Source organism: Artibeus jamaicensis, unplaced genomic scaffold (assembly GCF_021234435.1).
Source record: "Artibeus jamaicensis isolate MK-2021 breed Jamaican fruit bat unplaced genomic scaffold, CSHL_Jam_final scaffold_537, whole genome shotgun sequence".
NCBI classification, from domain to species: Eukaryota; Metazoa; Chordata; class Mammalia; order Chiroptera; family Phyllostomidae; genus Artibeus; species Artibeus jamaicensis.
This window is the reverse complement of record NW_026522047.1, coordinates 34224883-34252786: the sequence shown is the minus strand read 5'-3', so window position 1 is coordinate 34252786 and position 27904 is coordinate 34224883. Positions and strand designations below refer to the sequence as shown.

Here is a 27904-nt window from a genome sequence, read left to right as displayed (position 1 = left end):
TAAGTTCAACACAGATTTGAAAATCACACTTTGCAAACATTCCTTAAAATGTTTACTGAGTCATCTCCTATTCCCTGTTTCACCACTCAGTGAGAGATTATATGTCTTCTCAATGCACTCTAATTACAATAAGGAAATCATACTGACCATATGGAGAACTTGTATTTCCAAAAGCAAATTTTGACTTTGAAGAAAAGGTATAAACTTACAGTGGCAGCACAGTAAATTTAGCTTGGCGCTAGTAAATAATTTTCTAGCAGAGAATCACTAGATACTGAAGGTGTTACCAATATAAGCCGTATAATATTTACTTATGGAAGTCTTAAACATCGATACTCATGCTTCTACAAAATGAAGAGATGCATGAGATCATTTTTTGAAGGTTCTCCACTGTAAAACTCTGAATATAGATGTGGGAAAGACTACAAATCTGTAATAGTTAGCATTTACTAATTCACAGAATAGGCAATTTCTGGGGCTAATAAGAATACATTAACTATGTTTAGTAATTCATCTTATTAAAAGTGGTAGGAAGCCAGTTGTTCATTTAGCATTTAACCTAATGGATAGAGATGAGATGTTTAATAAATATTGCCGAGCAGAAAATATGGTGATAGCATTTCAAGAAATCATTAGTCTACCTTGTTTCTTACATTAATTGAATTATTTTTACTTCTCTCTTACACCTTTGCTTCATTGTAATTTTCCAGAAAATCAAATCCTCTTTAGGCTAATGAGTCACCAAAAGTGAGGTGGGGTTAGTTATCCAAAAGGTTATGACCCCAAAGTGGGACAGTACTATAAGGTAAGAAAAGAGTATGTTAATTCTTACACTGAAGAAGGCAGATGCCAGGAAATCTCACAGCACAATTTTGGAAAACATTTTAGTTCCTGAAATCTGGCAAGGAATGGAAGGACTGAACACATGAACATTCTAAGGGAGGTACAGTCCATTGTCAACTTGAGGCAGCATATTATCAATTTGTTACCTTTTCTCCACAGAGTCCCTGGGTTTCCAATGGGTCTACAGACACCCACGTGCAAGGGAGACTATTGTTTAAAAAAAGAGAGAAAAAGAAAAGAAAAAGGGCAAAACAAGTTGAAGGTGAAAGCTGATAGGCCAGGTGGACCAGGGAAATGGCGGACAGCAGAGGGCCTACTCCAGAGTCCAAAACATACCAAGTTAAACGAAACAGTTTTTCACCCTTTGATCTAGCAATTGCACTAGGAGTCTGTCCTGTTGAAATAAGCAATGGTGGTTGCAAAGACTGAGCCACCAGCTTGTTCATCACAGCACCATTTACAATAGTGAGGAACTAACTCAAATGTCAGGACTGGAGAAAGCAACTGTGGCCACTCATGCTGTGGAATATCTATGTGAAAAAAAAATCCTACTTTGGTGATAGGTGGTTTTTATTTTCGTCTTTAAAATGGTCTGCTAAACACAAAAATAAAATAAAAATAAAAATATAAAAGTAAAATAAAAATGCTACTCAAGTCTGCTACAGGTGAACAGAACATTACTTGGCAGCTTCATAATCAGTAAACCCCTGACACTTCCTTTCTTATTCAAACAATCACAGTAAGACTTTCCCTCGAACCAGAGCCTCACCTCATTCACAGAATTAGACCAAACTCTGGCATTCACTTTGTCGGTGACTTTGCTGGAAAGCATTTATTCTAAGAAGCTAAGGGCACATTTTCAAACAACATCACTATTTATACCCATTCTCATTTTGATTCAATAGCAGGCTATTTGACACATTTGCAAATTATAGAGACTGAAGGTCTCTGCATTTCATTTCTGCCAGTTTTTTCCCCTCCTGATACGAGCTTGTTATTCCGTCTAATTACATGACCCTTCCAGATAGTTGCCATGGTGTCACATTGACGGAGCCAGCGCCCGCACAGGCCAAGAATGCTGCGATTTCTCGGAGAGCTGAAGCAGCAAGAAGCAACGATAAATGTGCTCAAGTGGGAAAGGGAAACGCAAACAAAAATATAAGAGCTCTATTGGAAAGATCTTTTATGAGGGTCAGTTGCCAACTTTCAGAAGTTTATAAATCCAAATAGAAAAGCCAGCTCTTCTGGGCTCCAGTCAAATGTTTCCAATGCTATTATTGTGTTTAATTATCACCAGTTTAGAAATAAATAAAGTATTTCATGGAGTGGAAAAATTATACCTCTTGAAAACTTACCAAAAGCTATAGAAATCCTACATATTCTGAAGCAGCTTTTCAAAAATCTAGACATTCTGAAGCAATCAGGATATGTTCAATTATGTTTTTTAAGAGTAAAAGGTTTAAATTCCTTGAAATGGACATCATTACGTGACAATCTAAAACAACCACACAGAAGCCATACATTGAACTGACTTTTGGTCCCTCTGCTGCCATGTGCTCCTCTGCTTTGCCCCAGATTAGAGTCTGGGCAAGGACCCATATGCTTATTTTTATACTAAAGGCTTCAAGGAAAGAAGGAAGCTGTTCCTGCAGCTCCCTCATTACCGGAGACATTAGACAGTAGAACACTTAAAATTTTTATTCACAAAACACTGTCAACAACAACAATAAAAGGCTTTAAAAAATCAAGTTGCTAAACTCAAGACCTCAGGAACAATTTAATTGATCCCCTGGCAACCGCAAGCCTTGTTTTCTCGAGCTGGTATCAATTTGTTAAATCCTTGACCCTGGGGAGCACAGACAACTGAAAAGGTCACTGTTACAGGGGGAAGCGACTTTGCTTATATATAGTTACCTCCAACTATTCCCACTTTAGTTTTCAAGATTTCTCCATGAAATGACCCACATCCTTACACAGTGCCAATCATAGTACCTCTGTGCCTCTGCAGAAGTGTTAAAATTGTGGCTGTACTTTCAAGTACACTTTATTAGATTTTATATTTCCAGGTTCCAGAAATATGCACACATTTGTATTATCTTGCTCTTTTCCTCACAGGACTTCTGTAAACAACTTTCCCACAATCAGCTGCAGGGGAAGAATCTCTGGCTTTACAGATCCCAAGAGCATGTGAAACTCCCCAGTAGCATGCCTGCAAAAGTAGTAACTTTTGATCCTCAAACACCATTCATTTATTTTCCTGCATTATTCCAACTGGACTTTCTGGCCATGGTCTACTAGGCTTTGTTTTATGTTTCTTTGAGACCAAGATTGAAGTAAGAAACAGGTGTGGTAGTCTCTTGTTTATATGCTACCTGGGAAGAATTTAAATCACCCACCTTGAAAAGAATGCCACTCTAATTGTAATAACTTTGTGATTTGGCAAGATAAAAATAAACGCTAATGTGAAAATTAAAAATAAAAAACAAGGCAAAAAAATCACTTCTCTTGAGGGGGAGGCAAGATAGAATCTAAAGTAGTAAGGGTTTAGTAAGGAACTATTAACATAGTTAATACATTATTTTCAGATGAAAGTCTGGTCTAGTTAGCATGAAATTAAACAGATTCAATACAGCATCTAACCGTTTAGGTAAGGTGATGAACTTGAGGCCTGAGTATAAGGTACTATCACATTTACATGATCATCAGGACCTTTGAAATTCACATTAGGTCTGCTAATCAACAGAGACTATGTCAGCACTAAACTTAATAAATATTCCAACATAGCAGAAACCGCCTATGTTGCATCGGTCACACCACCGACTGCAGCAGCCTCTGCTGAGCACACCTTGGCTTGATTCCAACATCCTCCCCGAACCCATTTTAGCAGTAAGACATTGCAAAGGAGGCAGGGGGTGAGGCCGGGAAGGAGAAAGGAAAGACGAATTATGGGAGTACACTGAATAATAACTAGGCCAGTTTGTTTCTGTTCTTTGAATGGAAACACTTAAAAGTCTATGCTTTTGGGTCTTGATATTTCTAAAAGCCATTATCATATTTTTTGGCATAAATTAACAGGTAAAAATATCTTGTCTATTAGAATTACCATTTTAAGTGTTACTGAGATCTGCATTTACTATAATGAGGTACTGGACTATATAATGGGGAATTAATTATATACCAAATATTCCTGTGATTAATCTGCACTCCATATTCAAATATACAAAAATGCAGTGGATTATTATTCATGGATTCTCTATTTGTCTACTCCCTGAAATGTATCTGTCAGCCCGGAGTCAGTACTTGGGACAGTTCTGCAGTCATTTGAGAAGATGCACAGAGCAGAGGAAAATGAGAGCCATAATTTGAGTTGCCTGTGTGCAGGGACAAGATGATGCCCCTGCCTTCTTGCTTCCACTCTGATGCTATAAACAGTATCCTTTTCATAGTTGATTCAATGCCACATTTTTCTCATTTCTGTGCTTCTGGTTGTTGGTTTTGTGGCTCCAAGCCATAGTGCTGACGTGCAGCCAAGTGTTCCTCACCATCAGAAGGCTGTGATACGACTTATGGAGAAAACGGGTGTGTTATATAGGCTTCCCACAGGTGTGAGTTCTAGTACTGATGGCCAAGAGTTCAGTTACAACTCAACGATAAATACGGTGTTTAAACAGAAACACACATAAACCAGGGATGTGTGTTGATCAGTTGTCAAAGATGTGACCAGAGACTCACAGGAACCTAAGCCTGTACTTCCCCAAGGGGTAATGCTTCTGCACTCCTAATCTAGTGTTCATAATAACTTTATAGTCGTTACTGGTATTTCATCAATAAGAAAGGTCAGCTACAAAGTCTGCACCCTTTTGGACTCCCACTATCAAGGGTAAGCACGCTAGGGGGATGAATTTCTATTCCAGGGGCAAGGGCTTCCTGGTTTCCAATGTAACCTGCAAGATGTAAGAGAGAGACCATGGCATTTTCTCCACTAAAACAACTATGCCAGAAAATGAAACTTTAATCAATAAGGTCATAAAAAGTCAGGACAAGTCAGGAATATTCTGTCAAATATTCAGGGATGGCTTGTATAAAAATGTGTCTTGAAAACTACAGGAAGCTGTCAACCCCCACCCAGAAACCCCCAAACAAAGCAGTGAGAGTATGAGAGAGAACGCGTGCTTCACAACTGGGCAGCAGCAGTAACCAAGAGCGGGCCACAGGGAATGAGCCCGTTCCACTGACAAACTTCCCCTTTAAAGGACAATGTGGTCTCTCGCTTAGATGTCAGTCTAAGCTACAAAGCTTCTTAGAAGAAATGTAGGGTAAAACTGGAAAACAGATGTATATTTTTATAAATGACAAAGGTGTTTATTATTATAAAGTATTTGTTTACATACTAAACACTATAGCCCTAATGTATCTTAATTTTTCCTTTGCTTCCCTAAGTGATATGAATTATAGACTTAGTCCAGTGGGGCCCACATTCCCTACTATTTGGTGAATATTTGCTTTTATTCTCTTTATCACATTTCATATTCACAATAACTTTATGAGCCAAATATTACCCATATTTGTCAGAAGATGCAAGCAAAGCTCTCTACATGTTAGTTACCATTCTCTTTTCAGCTCTGTGTGAGATCCCAAGGTATACCTCATGTGCACTCAAGAACTCAGTACCCTCAGGTACCATGTAGTAGCCCTTTTTATTCTAACTCAGGCTCACCAAGGTGGCACCCTTGGGGTCAGCAAAGGGGTCTATGATGCTGCTCCCACTGTTGAGCCTATTCTAAGGCAAGGCCACTGCCCTGGTGCTTGCCAGTCTGTGCCATGGCCTTGCTTTCCTGTCATTGCCGAGCCCACGGGATGGTGATCTGCCACAAGTTTGACATATCCTCAAGTGTGGAAAATTGCCCTCCCCGAGTTCTACAGGCATTTTGGGAAAATCTCTTTCACAGCATCACCTTAGCATCCAAGTAAAAGTTTCTCATGCTGGCCTGGAGTATGACCTAAGTAACAGGCATAAATGGTAAAATGTGTCCACTTCCTTAACATCTGCCTTGGGAGAACACCTTGGTGTCTTTCTGCTCTCTTCTTACAATGGCTCTTTGCAACTTTGATTTTAGCAGTGGCCTTTGCTACAATACAAACAATTGGAATTTTAAGTGATCACATTTAAAGAGAGAGTCACTTTGGGATTGATTAACACACTTCTGGTGCTATGTAAAATTTTTATTACTATAAAAATGTTTCATGAATGCAAATATTACATTTAAAATGACTGCTCTGGTAAACAGACTCCCCTGATCCTTTCTCTGGTCTGATGCAAGGCCCTGGAAGGCAGGGACTCACTCCTGGCAGTCACGAATCCTGGAGAGTCACTACTCATTAGACTTGAGGTTCCGTATCTGCAGAATAAAGCCATAGCACTAAGTGACTGCTCTGGTCCCTTTTAGCTCTAAAATTCTAGGAGTCTAAGAAACATTTACTATATTATAAGTAAGGTTTGCAGTGTGTAAGCCATTCCCATGAAAATGGCCATGCAACTCCCAAAGTGCAATATTCCACCTCTGGCGCCCGTCCATCGGATCAGCCCTTTATCTACGCCATTTGAGGAGTGAGAGGAAAGCAAAGAACTGGACTCGGAGGATGGCAGTGGAAGAGGCGGAAACTAGGAATGGGACTGCAGGAAGAATTCAAGGCAGCTCTAGACTGAGGGAGAGAGGAAGCGGGAGAAGGGAGCAGAGAGGGGGAGAAGCGCCTCCACCACCGCCCCTGCTACACACAGCTGCATGGGCTTGCTGCTCGCCAGGTGCCAGCAGGGGCCATCCATGTCACAAGCCTTACAGCACTTAGAAAACAGAACAAATTCTTATGTTCTAAAACTCATGAATATGTGTATACAAAAGTATAGAGAAAGCACATGACAAATATTCACCACATAGTAGCTGCCCCTGGAAAGGGAGAAAGGGATCTTTGAATTCTTGGGTGACGTGGCCAGATGGGTTTCTTCCACCCTGTGCAGCTGGCATACATAAGGGACAACAGGAGACATTCTCACAACAGGATTACATCCCGAAGATGCTAGAAGGGTTGAGCTCGGCAATGTAAAATAGCTGGCTGTCTTCTAGATAATCCATCTTGGTCCCCTTCCTGCTTCTGAGAAATCAAAGAAGGCTGAGCCTGGTATCCTGGCAGCCAGTCTGCTGTTCTGTCTGCCAGGCCGGGCACAGGCGTCAGGGTTCAGGGTCTGGACTGGACACCAAGTACAAGTTTTGTTGCTGAAGAGCTGGAATCGAAGCGGGGCTTGCCTCTGCACGGACACTACATAGCGAAGTTAATAGACATCACACCTATTGTTACTTTCCAGGAAGAGCTGTCAGACCTGGCCCGGGCCCAGGGGCTGCCAGGCCTCTCAGTCCTTCCAGGAAGCAGGAAGAGGCAAAACCCAAACAGAAAGCAGTCCGCTGAGCCAGAGGGATAACAGCTGCACACCAGCTGCACGCTGGCTGCTTCTATTCAGCTTTTGTATCTAGATGAACATTGTGAAAGACCCAGGGGGTAAGACAGAAACATAGAAAAAATGAATTTTAAAATGAAAGAGACCTTGGAAGACATCTGGTCTAGTGTTTTCCAGCCTGGGTTGAGGAGCCAGGGAAGTGCAAAGAACCAAAGCATAGAGGTCGCCTAGGAAGTCACTTGAAGAAAGCTTTCTGGGGATTCTGTGGCTAAAACAAGTTAAAGACACTGATAAATCCCACCTCTGTTATTTATATTGTGTTACAACCCCTCCCCACAACATTACCTTAATTGAACTTTTAGAGCAGTGATTCTTCATTCATCAGGGGCGATTTTGCCCTACAGGGTGACATGTGACAAAGTCTGGAGACCTTTTGGGTGTCACGACCAGGGGCAGGGGGGGTGCATGTGTTACTGGTATCTGGTGGGTAGATTCCAGAGATGATGCTAAACAGCCTACATGTACAGTCATCATGACAAAGAACGCCAGTGCCGAGACTAAGAAATTCTGTCTTAGAGACAGGAAACAATTCTACAACAATGAGATATAAAGCCGTTGCCTGTTACATTTCCTACTTTTGATTTTCTCTTAAAAAATTAAGGTCCTGGAGTGTACTGGAGCGTACCCCTTAGACATCAGTCTGGCATCACTAAGGAGGCAATGCGGTGCGGGAGCCGCATTTGAACCCCCGTGTCGCCAGCTCCTACGTGAGCTTCAGGTCATCTACTGCTCTGAGCCTCGGTTCCACCATCTAAAAATATGATGAAAAAGATATATGCTGTTTCAATATGGATTAAATATTGGAGATAGTATATTACAGAACCCAGCACACTGCCAGACACACAGTAGGTGTTTACTGTCATTTACTGAGGACCTTCTGTCTTACGGGAGCCAAGCACCATCAGTGACAGAGCTAATTACACGGAAATGGAAGACACAGCTTTTCCCTCATTTACAGCAAGCGAGAAGTATTTCCCCCAAACCATATAAACAAGTGTAAAAGTTGCCCTAGGGCTGGAACCTGCCTTTCTGTGTCATTTTACATCTATAGGATAGTTCTGGTACAGCCTTAATTCCAGCCCTTCCTCTCCCCAGCCCTAATGCCTGGCTTATGACAGTGAAGACAGAGATCAGCACCACAATGACAGAATATGACAGAAGGTCAAGAAACAGCCAAACCCTAATCTAGGTGTTTTCATTTTCTGCTGAGAAAATAGATGACTCTTTGGTTTAAATGAGAACATCTGATGCTACTTTTCTAGTAAGTCATGTCTCATACAGACTTCAAACAAACAAACAAACAAACAAACAAACAAACAAACAAACAAAGCTTTCAGGAGTTTCTCTCCCACAGTCTCATTCAGAGAAGAAACCAGGACGGCTCCGTGCCAGCAGCTGAGCATGTTCTGGCTCTGGAGGGAGCTCCTGCCTCACAAACGGAGAGACGCAGCAGCACCCGCAGCAGCTGCGGTGGCTTGTTCACATTCTTGTTCACGGAAGACTTTACAACTCTTTCCTTTAAAGTGACAGCTGCGTATCTCTGGGGTCTTCAGAACTCATAGTTTAGATTCTCAAATCTTTCTCCAGAGCCCCTTATCCTGGGTTTTTGATTTGCTCACTGGGACTTGCTATTCTTGAGAAAGCATGGATGTTTTTCTTTTGATGAAAATAGCACAGCTTATTCTAAAATAAGTTACTAAGTTATTAAAAATGTGATTTTTCCTCCTACACATTAACTACCAGATTCAATGAAGAGGAAAAGTGAAACTATGACCCATTTCCCAGTGATACACTACAAGAAATTACTGTACTTTTTAGTGTGTTCACCTTATGTCATAAGAATGATGAGTTGTTTATTATATACTAAGTATGTTTTTTAAATATTCAGCTTAAAATGAGCAAAAGTAAGTATAAGTGCATTCAAGAAGTTTTACAACAAGTTATTCAAAATTACTACTTCTATAATCATTGGGTAAGAAGATCACTTGCACCGATGACCCTGTTTTACAGCTCCTTCCAAGGACTTGCCTTTCCCCTGGGGAAGCCACCCAACTGCCCCAGATGTGGAGGCGTGGGCATCAGTTAAAACGCACGTGGCTCCTGAGAGGAAGGATGGCTTTGACCTGGTTCATCCACATGTAAAGACTGTTCTCTCCACCTGCCCCCACCAATTCTACTCTTTGCTTTTCTCCAAAACTAGTCCTTCCACCAGATGTTCCAGAGAGAAACATCTACAAGTATCTCTGTGGAAGTGAGGAGGCTGCTGTCCCGGGTTTTTACAGCCTATTACAGCGGAAGTGAGGCCTGGCTCCAAACCGGTCGGTTTATTCTAGACATGAGGCCCAATGTGAGTTCTCACTTGCTGAGTGCTGTCTACATTTTAGAGTAGTTGCTGTGCTTCTAGAATACATGGAGAAGTTGGGGTTTTTCTTGTTCTTTAGTGTTTTTTTTAAAAGATTTTATTTATTTCTCTTTAGAGGGGAAGGGAAGGAGAGAGGGAGAGAAATATCAATGTATGGTTGCCTCTCATGCGTCCCCTGCTGGGAACTGGCCTGCAACCCAGGCATGTGCCCTGACTGCGAATCAGACCGTGATCCTTTGATTCGCAGGCCCGCGCTCAATCCGCTGAGCTACACCAGCCAGGGCTCTTTAGTGTTGCTTTATGCTTGGCTTAACAACTAACCAGCAAACCAGTTTCACACGACTTACTAATTTTTAAATGTGGAGAACAGCTTATATTACAATTTTGCAGTCATACTATGTCCAGTGCCCAGCAGTCTGGCTTCAGGTACCCTTTAGGTACAACACAGACACTTCGGCTACCATGCCATAAACAATTTTTGTTCCTGATAAACCTTCTCTTTTGTCAAATCATGCTTTTAAAAAAGGAAAGGAAGTAACCAGTAGGATTTAAAGGAAAGACAGTGAGCAAACCAGACCACTCAAAACTTAGGGAACTCTGGGGCCAGAGCCCTGAGGAGAATCAATCAACGTAGTTAAAATCACCACTGACATGTGCAGTCTGCACCGCAAACCTTTAAACCCAGGGATTTGTGTTTTCCTTTTTGTAGGTCCTTGGAGACATTCGCTTCTAATACTGAGTAAGTTTACCAAAATTAAGAGTATGATCTAGAAAGAGCCCTTTCCATCAATCAACTGCCTCTCTGCTTCTCCGGATGCTCTGGCAGCTCCCCCTACAGCTCAGCAGAGTGGCAAGTGCTGCATATCTTGAGGCCTCCAGACTCCTTCCATTTCCTGCACTAAAGAGAAATACTTCTGCAGGACCCTCAGCGTCTTTTCCTTAGTCTTCATAACTATATTGCTATGGGGGTCACTTTAACTGCAAGAAACCTGGCCCCTGACCACATATCACACACACTGACACCCAGGAGGAAATCCAGGAGCCACGAGGACTTCCACACTGACTTGATACCCTTTCCCTAGTCCCTGCACACAGGAGAGCCCGTGTGCACCAAGCAGACACACATCAGATAACAGGCTGTGTCTAGTGGCCCTGCCTGCATCTACTGGTCTAGGCTGAGTTACCAGAGGGGGTCATGCCAACCTCCTGCAGGAGGGGCTTGTGTTCGGACACCCACGTGGCACTGTGGTCTGTCTGGGTTTACTGGCAGAGGCTCTCTCTGGTGAGGAATTAACAACCTTTGAGCAGAGAGCAATGACTAAACACCCTGAGATGACTGTTCGCTCCGAAACCGAGATGCTCCAGTGAGAGAGGGCACAAAACCACACCCTTTAGTCTCTGTGTCAGTGCTCCCGAGGGCTGGGAAACTTAGCCCGAAAAAAAGTCAAGGTTTTCCTGAAATTGCCTGTCACTGGTGTGGGACTTCACAGGATAATCTCATTGTGCCCTCATAAATAGTTTTCTAACTAGCCTCCAGGGAATTCACTCTGAATTCCTAGCTGGGGGAGGGGGGTGGGGGCAGGACTGCTAAACAAGCAAAAAAACAAAAACAAAACCCAAAATAAACAACTTGAATTTCTCATTGTTCCAATCAGGCATACTTATATTTTTATAACACTGGTGGTGGGATTCAGGGGGTAGGGAGGAGAAAGGGAGGGGAAATGAAGCTAAGTGTCTTTTTAATACTGCAACTTGGAAGATGACTGGGGATGGGAAGGACCTTATCGACCACCACAGGAGGTCTCTGCATTAGAAGAATGTTTCCACCAAGGGACGTGAGCCGCCCTGAAACTCTATCAAGGAGAGAGGGGGATTTGAGATTGCTGCTACTTTCTAATGGTGGCTCAGAGGGACGAATGACCTCTAGTTCCATTTTTTAGAGGCTTACTCTATGAATGCGGCACCTCTATAAACCGCTGTGGAAACTGGTGTGACACAGTGCAATCCCGAAGTGTAATGTATGTGTGCGTGTGTTTGTGTCTATATGTGTGTTAAGAAGAAGGAAGAAAGGAGGCATCAGAACACAATTTTTCTTGAAAGTGAATCTGGAAAACCTCTGAACTCACAAAAAGTAGCTTCTAAGAGTAAAATTTTCAGGCCAGTTAGAAAATAATAATTTTTGGACATAAAAGAAGCAACATGTCCATTATGGGTCATCTGAAACCAATTTCAAGTGTGCTTCCTACAGATTACACCTAAGGCTACCAAACTGCAGTTTGAAAAATGAGACATTTTTTGGGATCTCTATGAGAGGAAAGGATCTCATGTCAGTAATTGTGACCAGTGTAGTTTGGATTATATAGAACCAGCATCTTTTTAAAAAGATTTTATTTATTTATTTTTGGAGAGATGGGGAAGAGAAGGAGAAAGAGGAGAGAAACATCAATGTGTGGTTGCCCCTCAAGTGCCCCCTACTGGGGGGACCTGGCCCACAACCCAGGCACATACCCTGACTGGGAATTGAACCGGCAACCCTTTGGTTCATAGGCTGATGTGCAATCCACTGAGCCACACTGGCCAGGGTTGAACAACCTTTTATTCTGATCATAGAAACTGGGACAAAGTACTGAAATATTTATGCATATATGTGATCCATATATGTATGTGTGTATATGATGTAGATATTATAATGACTTGTTTTAATCTTTTTGAGATGTTCCTTAGAGTTTCAATTAGCTTTACCTGAAACCCATGGGTTAGGATATGTAGAAACTGAAATTAAAAAAGAATCTATAGCATTTCAGTTAAATCAATGTTTTGAAAATAGCATCTATTCTATAATTGCAGCGTTATTTTCTAAACAAAGGAATCAAAGACAACCTTTAACATGGATAGAGAAAGTAAAAAGCTCATTACCATAATTCACCTTAAATAAAATTAGAATATGAAAATCAGTGTTTTGGAATCAGGTAAAAAGAGAATTACCTAGGGTATAAGCCGTAAGTGCAAATGTAAAATATCTTTTTTGTTTGTTTTTTATTTTGAAAATTTTTATTTATTTATTTTTAGAGAGAAGGGAAGGCAGGGAGAGAAACATCAGTGTGAGAGGAGACACCGATCAGCTGCCTCTCACACGTCCCCATATGGGGACCTGGCCCACAACCCAGGCACGTGCCCTGACCAGGAATCAAACTGGAAAACTTTCAGTTCACAGGCTGTTGCTCAGTCCACTGACCCACACCAGCCAGGGCTTAAATGTAAAATGTCTTTAAAAAAAAACCCCTCAATTTCCCATGGGCAACTTTAAGAAAGTTATTAATACTTAATCATGTTAATATCTGCATAGCTCTTAGATTTTTTGAAGCACCTTAATGTCTATTATTTCACTTTGAAAGTGCAACTAAGATAGTTTTCTACAAAATAGAAGTGTAACACATATGTAGGTAGGAGGGAAGGTTAAATATTAAAAGCAGGTGGGTTTTTTCAATAAGTCAAAATACTTAATTCATTTGTTTGAAACAAAATTGTTGGGATTATATACCTCTGATTGTCTTCTTGGGCCAAAAAAAGGCAAACATAATTTCCATGCGTTTGTATCAGCAGTTAGTTCACAGTAATGGAAATAAAATCCCAACCTTTATAAGAAAAACATCTAATATATTCGCTAATAGAACTTCCCACCTCTTCTCACGAACAAGCTCTGTGTGAATTCACCTAAAAGCCAGGGAACGAACTGATTCAGGGAACCAAATTTTGGGCAGAGAAGCCTGTTCCATTCCTTCCAGCCTATTTCTGTTAATGGCACCATTCTTCATGTCACTGTGCCTCAGAGCTTCGGATTGACCTTTAATTCCTCCCTCTTCTTGATCAGCTGCCAGGGCCTACTGATGCCAACCCTTCTGTTCTCTCATTTCTCTGGTCTGTAACCTTCACTGAAGTTTCTACTCTAATGCTGCCAACCCCCGATCCACTCGAGGCATCTCTACCACTCTGATAGGCCTAAAGTTCCCTTTATAAGGCTCCAGTGGGTCTTCCCTGACTACCAGATTCAGTTCAGGCTTTGTAAATGGAACTGCTGTCTCCTAAACATGATCCTACCTATCAGCTTTGTTTCTCTACACACACGTCCTGATCCAAAGAATTGATGCCACTTGCTTTCCTCTTAGTCAATGCCTATCTTCATGTCTTCGACACTTGTAAGCTCCTCCTGGGGGAACTCTACTCATCCTTCAGGGTCTGTCTCTAGTGTCCCCTCCATGAATCCTGTTCTGGCTCCCCTGTAACTCCATCTGGCTTCCCATTCTCCTGAACCATGCCATTTTGCTCATGCCTCTGCTATCGCTCTCATGTTATGGTAGTCTTTCCCTCCTCTCCAGGGGCAGATGACGAGGCCCTCAAAGGCAGGGAGTATTATCTTCTCATTGTTGCATCCGCTGATGGGCTAGCACAGTGTCTTTTGTATTGGACATACTCAATATCTGTTGAACTCCAAAGAAAATCATGTATGTTTTTTTTAATAGAAAATAAGTGTGAAGACAAGTGAAGTCATTCTTGGATCAAGTCTTTGAAAGAGAAGTAGGCCTCCAGTTCACTCAAAATACTGTTACTCACTCTTAACAAGTAATCAACAGCCAGTAAATTACTCAGCCAGAGACTGTAACTCAAAGCTGTAACACATATAACTATGAGTCACCCCAGCAGCTGGGAAGTTCTGTCCTGCTTGTAAGGAAGAGAACATTCATCTGAAAAGATGATGGAACAGCCACAAAAACGGACAAGTTAACCACAGTGTCAGATGTCACAGCTGGACCAACTGTCCACGGCAGTGGTTTCTAAGCATGGCAGGTGGCTCATTTACATGCCTGACAGAGGCAAGAGGACAAGGCTGGTAAGGCCTATATTCTACAGCTTCAGAAAGTCAGCAGCGCCAGGCCAGCCCCTGCTGGGCTCCTTGCAGCATATTCTCCGTGAGGGATGAGCAGGAGGGAGGCCGTGTGCCAGTGACATGGATGTAGGCTCCGCTGCCAACAAGTTGCCAGTAAAAGCAGAGAAGTGCTGATATGCATATTAGATAATGTGCAAAACTTAGAGGTGTTTTCTTTGTTGTTGGCTTTTTCTTTCAGAGAAAATTTTTATCATTGTCCACGTTCTAGTTTATGAATAACTCTCCATAGAAATTGTTCACTCATCTACACTGAATTTTAAGTGTTCAAAGAGGAATGAAGCCTGTTCCATTGTTTAAAGCGCAAGGAAGGATCAAGTTTAAAAAATAATCTGGATTCAGTTTTTGAAAAGTGTCTGGGGGGTTATTATGTTTGACTATGTTGAGGTATAAAATATTTTTTCTCCCTAGAACTTTAAAGGGGTTTAAGAGCATTTACTAAGATAGTCTTGGGTCCTTTTATTTGATTGGAGACACATACTTACAGGGATGATACCAAAAATATGCAATAACTCTATTTCTAGACACTGATCCAGTTGCACGAGAAAAAGGGGCATGGGGAATGCTTGGCAAGGCAGGGGAGAAGTAAGAAAGGCACAGAAAAGAAAAAAGGAGAGGAAGAGAAGAGAAGGGGGAAGGAAGAGAAAAAGAAAAAGGAAAGGAAGAGAAAAAAAGAAAGAGAAAAGGTGAAGAAAGCAGACATGCTACTACTCTCAGGAGCTTATCATCTAATAAGAAAGGTAGTCAATAAACAACTAAACAAACCAATATCTAATTATAAAACTTGATACATACTATGGAAGAAATGGCCAGAGGGCTATAACAGAAAACAAAGCAACACATTAGCAAATTAGCAGCATGGTTAGGGATGTGTGACTAGAACCTAAAGGATGGAAAGGAGCCAGCCTTAAGAAGGGAAAAACTGTTCACTGAGGAGGGCACAGCACGTGCAAGGAACCGGGAGAAGCCAACACAGCTAGAGCACTGTGGGCAAGGAGCATCTCGGTCGAGGAGATTGGCCAGGCAGGGAAGGGTCATGGCAAAGGGGCTGCTTCTGGTTAGGAGTCTGGGCTTTAGTCAAGTGCACTGGCAAGGCACAGTGGTTTTGGATAAGTTGCATTTGTGGGTTCAAACACGATACTGGCTTCTGTGTGAGTAAGGAAGCAAGCGTAGAGATAAAGAGACCAGAAAAAAGGCTCTTGTAGGATGCAGAGAGCGATGGTGGCATGGACTTGGGTGGCAGTGGTGGAGGTAAAAAGAAAAGGACGCTCAGAGATGATCTGAGACCTCTTTTGGTGGAAGGACCAAGAGGCCTTGTGGAGAGAATGGATGTGAGAGGCAAAGGAGAGAGAGGCACAGAGGATGACTCGAATCCTGTGCACGGCTCTGTCTTGAATGTCATTTCATTTTCTTGGCATAGTTCTTACATAGAAAAATAAGCTAGACTTATACTGGTGTTTTAAAAGACATATCTTTTATAAATAATTCATGTGCTAAAATCCCAGTTTCTACGTGAAGCTCACCCTGTGACTGTAACACTGCACTGAGGTGTGCTGACATACCTGGAGGTGTAGCACGGTGGAAAGGGAAGGGGCTCGCACAGCAGAGCCCCTTGGGTTGAATCACAGCTTTGCCATTCCGCTAGGCAAACACAAAGAAGGCACAGCTCTAAGCCTCAGACTTCACATACACAGGTAAGAACTCTCTCCCAGTTTGCTTGTGAGAATTAAATAAGATAACTTTATAGTTAATTCCTGGAGTGCAGTGGTAAGTCAGTAAGTGTTAAAATCCCCCTTTCCCTTCTGTTACAGTGATGAGAGCACCATCAATAGTTTCTCAGAGAGCCAGCCTTCTGTAGCCGAGATGAGTGCTGCGGCTGAGCGCTGTGTTTTAGGTAACTGGGACACATTCTGGAGGAGGGATGCAGACCCTGCTATGGGTCCCTAAGGATACCTGCTTGGCGATTCTAGCTGCATAATAACTATCCTCCCTCCCGCCCCCACCTAGAAGGGTTGCCAAAGAAAATACAGGACACCCAGTTAAATTTGGATTTAAGATAAACAAATTTTTTTTCAGTATAAATAGGTTCTACTGTAGACTATTGGGGACATACTTAAACTAAATAAATGTTTTTCATTGTTACCTGAAATTCAAACTTAACCAAGCAATTGCTACTTTTATTTGTGAATATGGCAGCTGTACAACTGGCCAAATGTCTACTTTGATTAGGAATAAATTGCTCCAAGGTTCTTCCTTCACAGTCCTTTGAGATGCTCTAACTCTTCTCCGTATAAGAGGTCACGCCTCCCACCATCATGGCTCTATACTTCTATGCCTTTTTTTTCATGTATTTCCTTCACCCCTCTCACTCTGACCAATAAAATATGCATGTCCAAAGGCTACTGAATAGCACTATATCAGGGACAAAGTCGACTGGATAACAGAATTTTACTCTGTGGTCATGAAGAATGCTCCTGCTGTGTGCACGCATGCACATGCTGTGTTAGCCTTTACAGTAAAGATTTCTTAATAATGTGTCATTAGGAATACATTTAGAGAGTTTTTCTAGTAGCAGTGAGTTAAATATGCACCCATGTTAATGGACACCATTTAGATCCTGGAAGAGTAGAATCGGTTATTGAATAAACTGAAAGAGCAAGGTTTTGAGTTCATTCAATAATCACCATCTATCCAAAGCTGAGATTTAGATATCCTACATTTTTAATTAAACTCTACCAGCACATGAAAAGAATTTGAAAAGTGTAGGCCATAGTTTTACCAGTCTGAGTACTCTTTTGCATACTCAGGAGTTTCAGTGTTGAGGCAAAAAATTAAAGGAAATCTAAATATCTAGTTAATTATATGAGATATCTAGAGCAATGTTGCTATTTGCTATTTGTCCACAACAAAAAAGGAGCTAGATCCAGAATGAAAAGCAATACACCAAGAAAATTTTGTTATGAAGAAATCATTAGTGGAACTAAACAATTTGACAGCCGATTTACTTCCTGGTGCAGCTCATGTTTTCACTGTGGACTAGTAGCAAAAAATTCACAACCTGGTGCCAGTCTGGGGGGCAGATTTTGAGTAGGGCTCAGGAGGAAGATCCCAGAATTTTATGCCATACGTTCAACATCACCGCACAAACAGAGAGATCTCTTCCTTCTGGTCATTTTGCAGACCAACGATCCTCTGATTTCCTTAAAATAAAGGCATAAATATTTTCTCCATTCTAAGCATCTAACTAAACATCTATCAAAACAATAGCTGCCCCAATTTTAGAAAGAATGTGTGCTTACTCTTCTTGTCGTAAGTCATTGACGCTGCGGTCCAGTGAGATCATGTCACTTGCCACCATGTTAAATCCAAACTCTTTAATGCTGGCTTGAACTGCATGTTTGAATTCTGGTCCCAAAACCAATGGCTTGGCTTTCTCTCCAGGGCCACCAACCACTCCAGGAGGCTCAGGTTCTTTGGGTTCAAAGTTACCAAGGATCCCTGGGCGGAGCACAGGATCACGGTAGGTGAATGTCTGAGGCTTAAAAGTGAGATACTGCCTCTGCATTATGTCTTTCTGGTTCTCTCCTCCAGCATGGCGCTCTTGTTCATTTTTGGCCTTGTTTTTTCTTCTAATAGACTCTAAGTCCACTTCTACTCCTTCAACATGAGGCCAGGGTACCACAGGTTTGAATCTGTCATCCCCAGGAACTAGTCCATTGCCTCCACGGTTAGGCATGGGGTTATTGACATCTCTGTCTTCCTATACAAAAGGGAGGGGGATATACAATGAGTACATGAAGGCAAACCACAGCAGAGTTTATTATGATATCAATTTTCATTCATGTTTTCAAAAAGGCGGAGGCAACAGTAAAATGGTTTAAAGCATCATACAGAAGCAGGCCAGTAATCAGGACTTCCCATTAGACGGTGTCTTTCAGGGAGGGAAGAGCATGCCAAGAAGTAGACTATTTCCCTGTCTCACCATTCCAAAACAAATGAATGGATGCGATTTTTCCTTCTCCCCTTCTAAACCTAACTCTCTACCAAAGACTCTTAATAAAGCACATTATTGTGCGCTAGAGCAATGAGGTTCTGGGACCTTTAACAAAAACAGACATTGAATAGGTCATGTTGCACAATATGTGGTTTCCCCAGCTTCCTGGTGTACAATAAATATAGCTTTGTGTCAGTGATGTAGCCATATGGTGGCAGTGGTCTTAGATGTCACCCATCACTAGGCTGGCTTCATGCCCCTAATGGCAGAGGAACGAGGCAGGGATATGCATTCAACGGTCCCAATTTATTATATTCTATTCGGTAAGACCTCAGCTGAATGGAGAGCTATTTTTAAAAAAGCTGTAATAACTGTAACCAAGTCAGTTTGGGCTTTTCAATCATACCCAAAACCTAATTTGCTCCATTCCAGAGGGAATCCAGGTAAAAACAGATTTTGTGTGTAAGGGGACTTGGTAAAGTCTGCCCTCTTTCCTGCTTGAAGCCTCTTCGTCACATAGCAGATCTTTTTGTCCGAGATCCAGAGCGCTTTTGCTTGTATGTGAAATTTTTGCTAAACCTGTACTATTCTCTGCTTGAAGCAGCACTGTCACCATAAACATCACCCCAGTGGCTTTAAAAAATAATGATGTCCCACCCCCAGACTTTGTGATGTAATTGGTCTGGGCATTCATATTTTTAAAAGCTCCCCTGGTGATTTCACCATGCATCCGAACCTGAGAACCTCTCTAGCTTATAGGGAGAGCTGCCATAATTAGAGAAGGGGATTACTGAGTATGCTTAGTCCAGCAAGAGGCAAGGTGAACTCAGAACTACTACAAAATAGGCTGATGGTCTGCCACCCCACTCCACACTAAGAAGATGGGATCCTTTAAAAGAGTCAAAAGAGAATTAGTGCCATCTGACCAAAATGCTTTTATAGTGATAGAGCTAGATTCAAAATAGAGTTTAAAACTCTGTTTTAAAAGGTACAGAAGTAAGGCTCTAGGTGTGATGCTAACAGTTTATTTAGGAATAAAAATTTCTTTTTAGAAAGTCAAGTTAGCTCAGAGGTGAATTTAGTTGATGTTGACATTTTGGTAAGGACTAGCCTAGAACTGATTCCAGAGAGTTCAGAAATGAAATTTAAAATTTTATCTCTTTATTTAGTTAATGTAAGCATATGATAAAAAATTCAAAGGATTCAAAAGGGCAGAGAGTACAAAGCAAATTGTCCTGCCTTCTCTTCTATAGAGGCCGTCATAGCCAGCAGTTTCTTGTAAGTCTTTCTAGATGTTATTAATATATGCTTATACAAACACACGTGTGTATATAACAAGAGAATTTTCTGTGGACATGGGACGTAGATTTTAATTGATGGGAATACATATGATGTGACAACTGGTCAAAAGGTAAATTCAAGGAACAGACAAATATATAAATGTCAAGAATATTGCAAAGAAGGAGTGTTCCTAACCACTTCCGGTCTGGTGCTGCCAGATTGGAATAGATGTTTGGTTAAGCAGAATCTTAAAATTAAAAAAAAATACTGCAAAGAATTAAAAATAGATGCAGAACTGGTAAAATTATTTGCTATCCAGAGGGCAGTAACCAATTGCATTCCCCAGTACACAGTTTCCTTTTCAATGGACAAGAACTTTTGCATTACTGTCAGTTTCTATTACTTACGGGATCGTAAAACAGTCAGAGGTGATAAAAGTGCAAGATAACCTAGAAAGCTGAGTCAGACAGAACACCCAGTACTCCCCTTGGTCCATTTCAAAGTTGTTCCACAATTTTCCTCCAATAACACATAATGAAATATAAAGTGCAACACTCAGCCTGATTCTTTAAATATGATGCCTTTCCCCAGCCGTGTGTTGTGAGTAGATAAGGCTTTTGGATCAGGACTTTCTGGTCTGCACACCCTCCAGGAGACACTTAGCTGGAAACTGACCTGTGAGCCCTACTAAGGGTCACAGGTGAAAAGGTACAAGGTAGTCCTGCCAGAAATTCTTGTAGTCATGAAGGACAGAAGGTTGTCATAAGCATTAACTCATACTAAGGTGTGGAAGCCAAGCACGACTGTAACAGAGAGGTAGGCACTGAAGCTGAGAAGTGATTGTAATGATGGAAAGAGTATCCATTTCTCCAATTTACCTCCTGGCTATTTCCAAAATTATAGTCACTTATGGCAGTGTTGTAAACCAATTAAAATAGAGAAATCATGATAAAACTCAAGATATTGGACCCAGGTTGTTGACTATGAATCAAATATAACACAAAAAAGAGAAACACATTCTCCTCAACTTCAATTTTTTTCATCAAGGCTGCAGTGTATCAGTAACTGGGGAGGTAAAAAATGAGGGAGGAAAAAATGGGGAGGAAAGAAATGGCAAAAAATATAGAAAAGTAGATCATCAGATGTCAGCATCCATAACCATGGCAATCCACCATGTAGCCTAATATTCCACAGGGAAAAAATTACATATTGGAAGGGTATGGAGTACGATAGTACATGAAATCAAGGTAGCCAAATTGTGAAATACACAGTATGGTGTAGGTTGGCCTATGCTAACACGGAAATTGCAAATGTAAGTATTTCTCAAATTCAGCCACCTCATTGAGACTATTTAATGGACTCAAACTTCAAGCGTATTGTCCTCCAAAATTGTTTTGATCTTTTTTTGACTTAAGGGTTCTTTGTCTAAATTTTAACTGTTGGTTAATATTCACAGTTCTGTTAAAAGTCTACCTGTTACTTTACCCTCATTCTGGGTTATCTCATTTTCTTCCAAACCAGGTGACCTGATTTGTACCCATCATTCCTATATCCATTTCCTCAGCCCACACCACACTTCTGTTCTTTGGACCTTACAGTCAACTGCTTCCTGAACATTTCTACTTATACCAAGCTGGTACCTCAATTTAAGGTACCCCAAACTGGACTTATCATCAACCCCACATCACAAACCTGTTTCAATTGCTGTCCTTCCTATGTTGGGGACTGGAGCCACCATCCACTCGACTGATCAGGTACAACCCTGCATTTCACCGTCACTTCTTGTTTCTCTTTTAACTGTCCTGCTGACATCCAACCACTCACTAACTCCTGCCGATTCTATCACCGGTGTAGCTCCTGAATCTGACCACTTCTCTCCGCCACCCTGACTGTGACTGCCTTAGTTCAGACCATGCTCATCTCTTAACGGGATTCCTACAACAACAATAATAATGATGATGATTACAAACTTACACTATGGTCTAAGTGCTTTGTATGTTAACTTATTTAATCCCACAAGTTAGGTTCCGTGATTACCATCCCTATTTTACAGACACAAAATCAGGCAGGAAAGTTACTAATATTGGAATCATTACATGGTAGGGTCAAAATTTGAATCCAGGCGGTCTGACTCAAGAGCCTGTGCGTTTAACCACTGTGTTTCAGTGCTTCTCCTTCTAACACATGTACTTACTATCTCTTTTCATTATTTTTTCTACTCAGCAGCAATGGTGACTTCTAAAATTGAAATACGAACATGTCACTCCCCCTGCTTACAATATGTCACCACTGGTCCTCTTTCCTATGGAGAATTTACCCTGCTTAACAAGGTTGATAAGGCTTTGCAGGCTCCAGCCTGCACTTACAGCTCCACCATATCCACTAGAGCAGGGATTGGTTAACTTTTCCTGTAAAGGGCCAAGTAGTAAACATTTGCAGGCCATAGGGTCTCTGTTGCAATGATTTAAGTCTTCCATTAGGTGCAAAAGCAGCCACAGACGATATGTAAATGAATGGATATGACTGCATTCCAATAACAGTTTATTTACAAGGACAGGCAGTAGGGATGATCTGGCCCCTAAGCCCTGCACTAGCCTCTAAGCCCTATAAAAGGGTAAGGATCATGCTTATCGCCGTTGCATTCCCGACGCTCACCCTGGCTTGCAAATTCTCAGTAAAAATTTAAGGAATAAATAAATGAATCCTAAACTTGCTTCTTTGGATATGAGAGAGATTCTCAGAAGAAAAGGGAAAGAGAGAATGAAGAATATGAAATGGGAAAGAAGGATTTAAAAAACCTTCCTGGCAAAATTATGAATTCAGTAAAGGAATGGGACATAACTTTACATTCTATGCACAGTACTGTACCCTTAATAATGCTATGCAATACTCACTAGAAAAACTGAATTTGCTCCCTTCTCAAAGCCTGTATGTCATTAAATTTGAAGGCAAAACCAAATATGAGAATTGTCTGTCTTGTCCCAAATCAATTAAGAATAATCATGTCAAATCTTAATGTTATATGATTTGAAGAATGGCTGTAAAGCGGTATAATCCCTCAACTCCCCTGAGAAGGAAAATTCCTCCTTCCTAAGAATGAATGAAAATGTGCAGATGCCTTTCTGACTCACTGGTACTGTGATACCTTCATAGGCACCAATGATTTACTGTGCAGTTTAAAATGAATGAGTCACTGGTGACTAGAAATGGAAAAGAGAATTGGCAGATAATCTTCTATGATCAGTATGTTCATAAAGGTGGAAATGTACTAAAAAATACAATCACTTACCACCAGGTGGAAATACGGGATTATCGGAAATTGGGTCAGACTACTCATTTTACATCTTACAATTTACTAAATTCCTCCCTCACCTCGTATCTTACTTATGACTGGTATTTGTCCAGGATGGCCATGCCTTGGTAGAAATGATACGAACATGAAGGGATTTTGAAAAACGCCTTTAGAGTAAATGAAAGCACTATAGGCTTGTTTGGATTTGACATTATAGGTAAACCCTGGAAAAATAAACTCTTAATGATAAGCTTCTGCAGTTACGTGACCTCTTCAATTAAAATTTAGCTTCAGCAAGTGGCCACTGCTAATAAGATGTACACTATTTGGTTATCATTCTGCATAAGTCACAGAATTTAAAAACCTTAGTCATATCTAATTCTATGACTTAAAAACTGCCTTGATAAAAAAAATAAAATCTTACTTAGAAAAATCACATCAGCACCCTTTCTCTAGCTGCACTTACTCACCTTGAAGGAGGAGAAGAAATGGGCAGAGGGAGCAGGGACGGAGACGGTAAAAACAAACAGGTGCTGGACAAGAAACCTCTTTGCTTCAGAAGAACCAGGGTTAGCATGTAGGCTGGGCCTCCCAGACTCTTACCAAACTGTGGCAGGATGTGGGTGGGAGCATGGGGTGCTCTAGCCTCAGTACCTTTGTTTCTCTCTGGTTACCTAGAGCTGGATTCTGAGCTGATTTGTCCCCTGCTGACTTTATGCTAAAAACTGTCTGAAGAGCTTCTTGCTCCTTTCAGAGGACTGAGCGTTGACTGCACTGGGAGTCAGTGGCCCTGTCCGGCATGGGAGGAGGGACACAGGTCCAGTAATTCCTCCCTGCTTAATCAGGGTTTAAAATGGATACACCTAAGATTAAACAGACGCCTTACCAGTCCTTGAATAGTTAGGATGTCTTCCCTCATGGAAAAGGACCCTATTTTCAGTACATTTAAAGACCCATAAACTAGGAAGAGATTTAAGGCCAGGGGCAATGTCTCTATTGGCAACTAGGGTAGAATTGAAAATAAAGGTGTGGGTTATCAGCAAGAAAAAATATTACACTCTCATAGAAGAATTATCTCCTGAAAGAAATAGACTCAGGATGAATTCCTATTCTTCTTCTCGTTCTTTTCCTAGGTACCAGACCAGCAGATAAGCCAAAGGGTAACAGAATGGAGAAAACAGCATGGTTGACATCACATTAACAGCTCCACCAAAGGAAATCAGGTCAGCAACTCCAGTGCTATATATTAGACTTTGGCAGAGGAACCACCAGTCCGAGGCGAAATACACAGTAAGTCTGCCTGACCCAGATTTACTCTAGGTACTGAAACAAACAGAGACTCTGGACTGCAGAGAGCTGCTATTACATAACAGCTAATCGTGACTCCTTTTATTATTTGTTTTCTTTAAAAACTTAGGATATACTATGGCAACCACAGTCACAAATGGATAAGTAAGTGGTGCATTTTTAAGCATCTACTGGAAACATTTTACCAGGTTCATAAAAGGGCACTTTGAATCAATTAAATGCCACCCCTCCTTAACCAAATAAGCAAAATGTAAAATACAGGGTATAATTCAGATCTATTCTGTACTATTGTGAATAAATGGATATTAATAGGTGTCTTCCTTAAAATTTGACTATATTTTGCCGCTTCAATTCCCAGTCAGGGCACATGCCTGGGTTGCCTGGCAGCTACTCAGTAGTGGGGATGTGAGAGTCAACCGACGGATGTTTTTCTCCTCTTTCTCTTGCCTGTCCACTCTAAGAAATAAAAACAATTAAAAAAAAAAAACAAAGAAATCCAAAAAAACCTTTTGAAGGTGATCTAAGGTTATCTACCCTTTCCGACGCCAGGAATGAGCCCTGCTGCCTGGAGTGGTGGTTTAGGCTGCTCCAGCCACCTCTTTGGGGCCTCTCCCTTGGGAGGCTGTGAATCCCTTGGAGCAGAAGGCAAAGGCCTGCGCTGTCAGCCCAGCAAGGCTTTTTCTTCCAGGTAAATGACAAAATCTGGAGGCTTGGAGTGAAACGCTGATTCCTTCCAAGCATTTAAAATCATCCAAGAAACCCAACAAGAGTTAAAAGGTTTCTTCCCACCAGGTTAACTTATTTTCAATTTAATATTTATTAAAATACTGAAACATGTTTCAAATGTTCTGTATTTTGACAATAATTATGCATTGATGGTATCTGAAGTTATAAATTAGTGAGTCTAATTTCTATGGTCATTTCTATGTTAAGCATATAGACATTACAGTAAGTTCTCGATATTTAATAGCATTCCTATTATTGAAGTTTATATGTATTAGTTTTCTTTTTATCTCTATGGGAAGGCATCTCTTTACTCAGGGTTCAGGAAAATTACTCAACTGACAGGAAATATTACCTTTATTTCACTAGAACCCATACTTAATGAGTACGTATGACTTTCTTCATAGCATGTACATTTACTTAAAATGCTTCAGAGATAAGAGGCTATACTAAAAATAAAAACTTCCAAAGTATAAAGATATTCTGGTTTTTATGTTTGATCTTTTATACTGAAGATTATTCCAGTGATTAGGTATAGTTTAAAAATGGTTTTGACATCATTAGTATGAGTAATGAAGTCCATTACATTTCCTCAGAAGAAACAGTATAATTTAAAACAAAATTTAGTTCACCCAACCTAAAGTGATCAAATTGCTTAAAATTATGATAAAATTAAAAATGTCTGAAAACCATGTTAATACACTGCATTTTTTAAAGGTATCAGGTTGTAAACTGCAAATTTCTTGGTAATAAAACCCCAATTTTCAACATATAAATTAAAATTACAACTGAAATAGGGGAGATTTCACACAAATTCCATCTCCGTTTAACACTATAATCTCGAATGTTCTATTTTCAACAGTCCAGTGAATATTTCTAGCACCATTCTTCCCACAATGCCTCAGTACCTGTTTACACACTTCTCCCCGGTTGGACTGAGGACTCTTTGAGATGGTGACAGTGTGTTACTTATCTGTGTGTCCCAAGCACCGAGCAGACAGTAGGTACTCAGAGTGTCTTTCTTCATGGACTAAGGCGATGGAGAATGCCCAGCTGGGGGTCATCTATTGTTACCTTGGGAATATAAACTGACTTTGGATCCACTGTCTTATGTCACTGCTTGGCTTGGTTTAAGTTAGCATTTTGGGAATCCAAATAAGATGACTAAAAAACATTATTCTCCCTACAAATCTAAAATTTGAATAATCCTTTTTTTAGTTTCTTCTCTTCTTCACATTTGGATAAAAGATGCGTGTCTGCAAGTGAAATTTAGAACATGAGCTCTTTATTTAAACATGAGAAAGTAAATCTTTGGGTGTTAGTCTTGGTCTTCTAGGCCAATTTATCTTGCAAATGTTTTTCTACTAAATTTGGTCCTTGTTATAAATGTTATAGGATAGAAATTCTAAGCCAGGTCAGAAAAATATCAGGTAATACTTATGGGAGAACAAATTAAAAGAAAAAATGGAAGGACCAAACTACAGGTTAATATCTACAGTAGGGAAAAACACCAACAAACTGATTATTATTTTACAAAAACTTTTATTTGTAAGATGGTATAATTGTCCAGATCAAAGTTACAGTATTATCATAGACAGCTAACCAAAAATATATGAAACACACGAAATTTGAACATATTTATCAAATCCAAATAATTTCTGTTTTACAGTTCATGCCACGGCTCATGCACTGAATCATGTATATACTTTACAGGTTGAAAAAGTCTTTCTTATTGCAAATATTTAATATTAAATCTTTAGCTGATGAGAAATGAGTTTTAAGAATCAAACATGAGGCCCTGGCTGGTGTCGCTCAGTGGATTAAGTGCAGGCCTGCAAACCAAAGGGTTGCCGGTTCGATTCCCAGTCAGAGCACATGCATGGGTTGTGGGCCAGGTCCCCAGTAGGGGGCACACGAGAGGCAACCACACACTGATGTTTCACTCCCCTCTTTCTCCCTCCCTTGCCCTCTCTCTAAAAATAAATAAAATCTTTAAAAAAATAAATCAAATATGAGTATAAAACAAATGATCAATAAATAATTTTGTAGTATATTTCAAAAGGTGATAAAGCTTATTTGTCAAACTGATGCCACTGTTATTTCAGTGGTGCGAGCACAGATGTTAAGACAGTGTTATATGTATAGGGTACACCAGTGTCATTTGCAAGCTCCATCTCCCACAGGAAGTAAAAGGCAGATTATAATACTTGTAAAATGTATGAAATATATCTAACATATATATTTTAACATATATCATAAAAAGATATAGTGGGTAGATCTTAACTTGCTCTGTTTGGGAGCTAAGGAATTACTGGATTTTTAAAAAGAAAGCTCTGGGTGTTATTTTCATTCTAAAAAAAACCCTGTAAGTTACAGAAACTATTTTAATAAAATTGTCAATATTTTGTAGTAAATACTTTATCTGGTTATTTCTACTAAATGACCTGTCTGACCATAAGAAAGGTATTGGAGAATAAGTGAGGAGAAGAAAATAGGAGAGCAAAGCAATGAAAGAAAGATTATAAAATAAAATCTGTGAAGATTTTTAAACACATGAATAATTTATATACGTATATATATTATGTATGCACAAGGAGAAAATATAGATTTTAAAACCAAAAAGCACTGTGGGATAAGAAATAAGAAAC

The 27904-nt window shown here is 40.5% G+C and overlaps 1 protein-coding gene and 1 long non-coding RNA gene across 8 annotated transcripts in view; one reads left to right on the top strand and one right to left on the bottom strand.

The window, feature by feature from the left end:
• Nucleotides 1–27904, bottom strand: part of GALNT7 (polypeptide N-acetylgalactosaminyltransferase 7) — a 121736-nt gene that overhangs the window by 35662 nt on the left and 58170 nt on the right. For both annotated transcript variants that reach the window (XM_053658491.1, XM_053658490.1), the window contains exon 2: nucleotides 17958–18418. In XM_053658491.1, coding sequence (XP_053514466.1) covers nucleotides 17958–18418 — 461 coding nt within the window. The remainder of the gene's footprint in view (nucleotides 1–17957; nucleotides 18419–27904) is intronic.
• LOC119057559 (uncharacterized) overlaps nucleotides 21466–27904 on the top strand; it is a 59508-nt gene continuing 53069 nt past the window's right edge. For all 6 annotated transcript variants that reach the window (XR_008390291.1, XR_008390290.1, XR_005084113.2 and 3 more), the window contains exons 1-2: nucleotides 21466–21687; nucleotides 24359–24515. This is a non-coding gene — a long non-coding RNA (uncharacterized LOC119057559). The remainder of the gene's footprint in view (nucleotides 21688–24358; nucleotides 24516–27904) is intronic.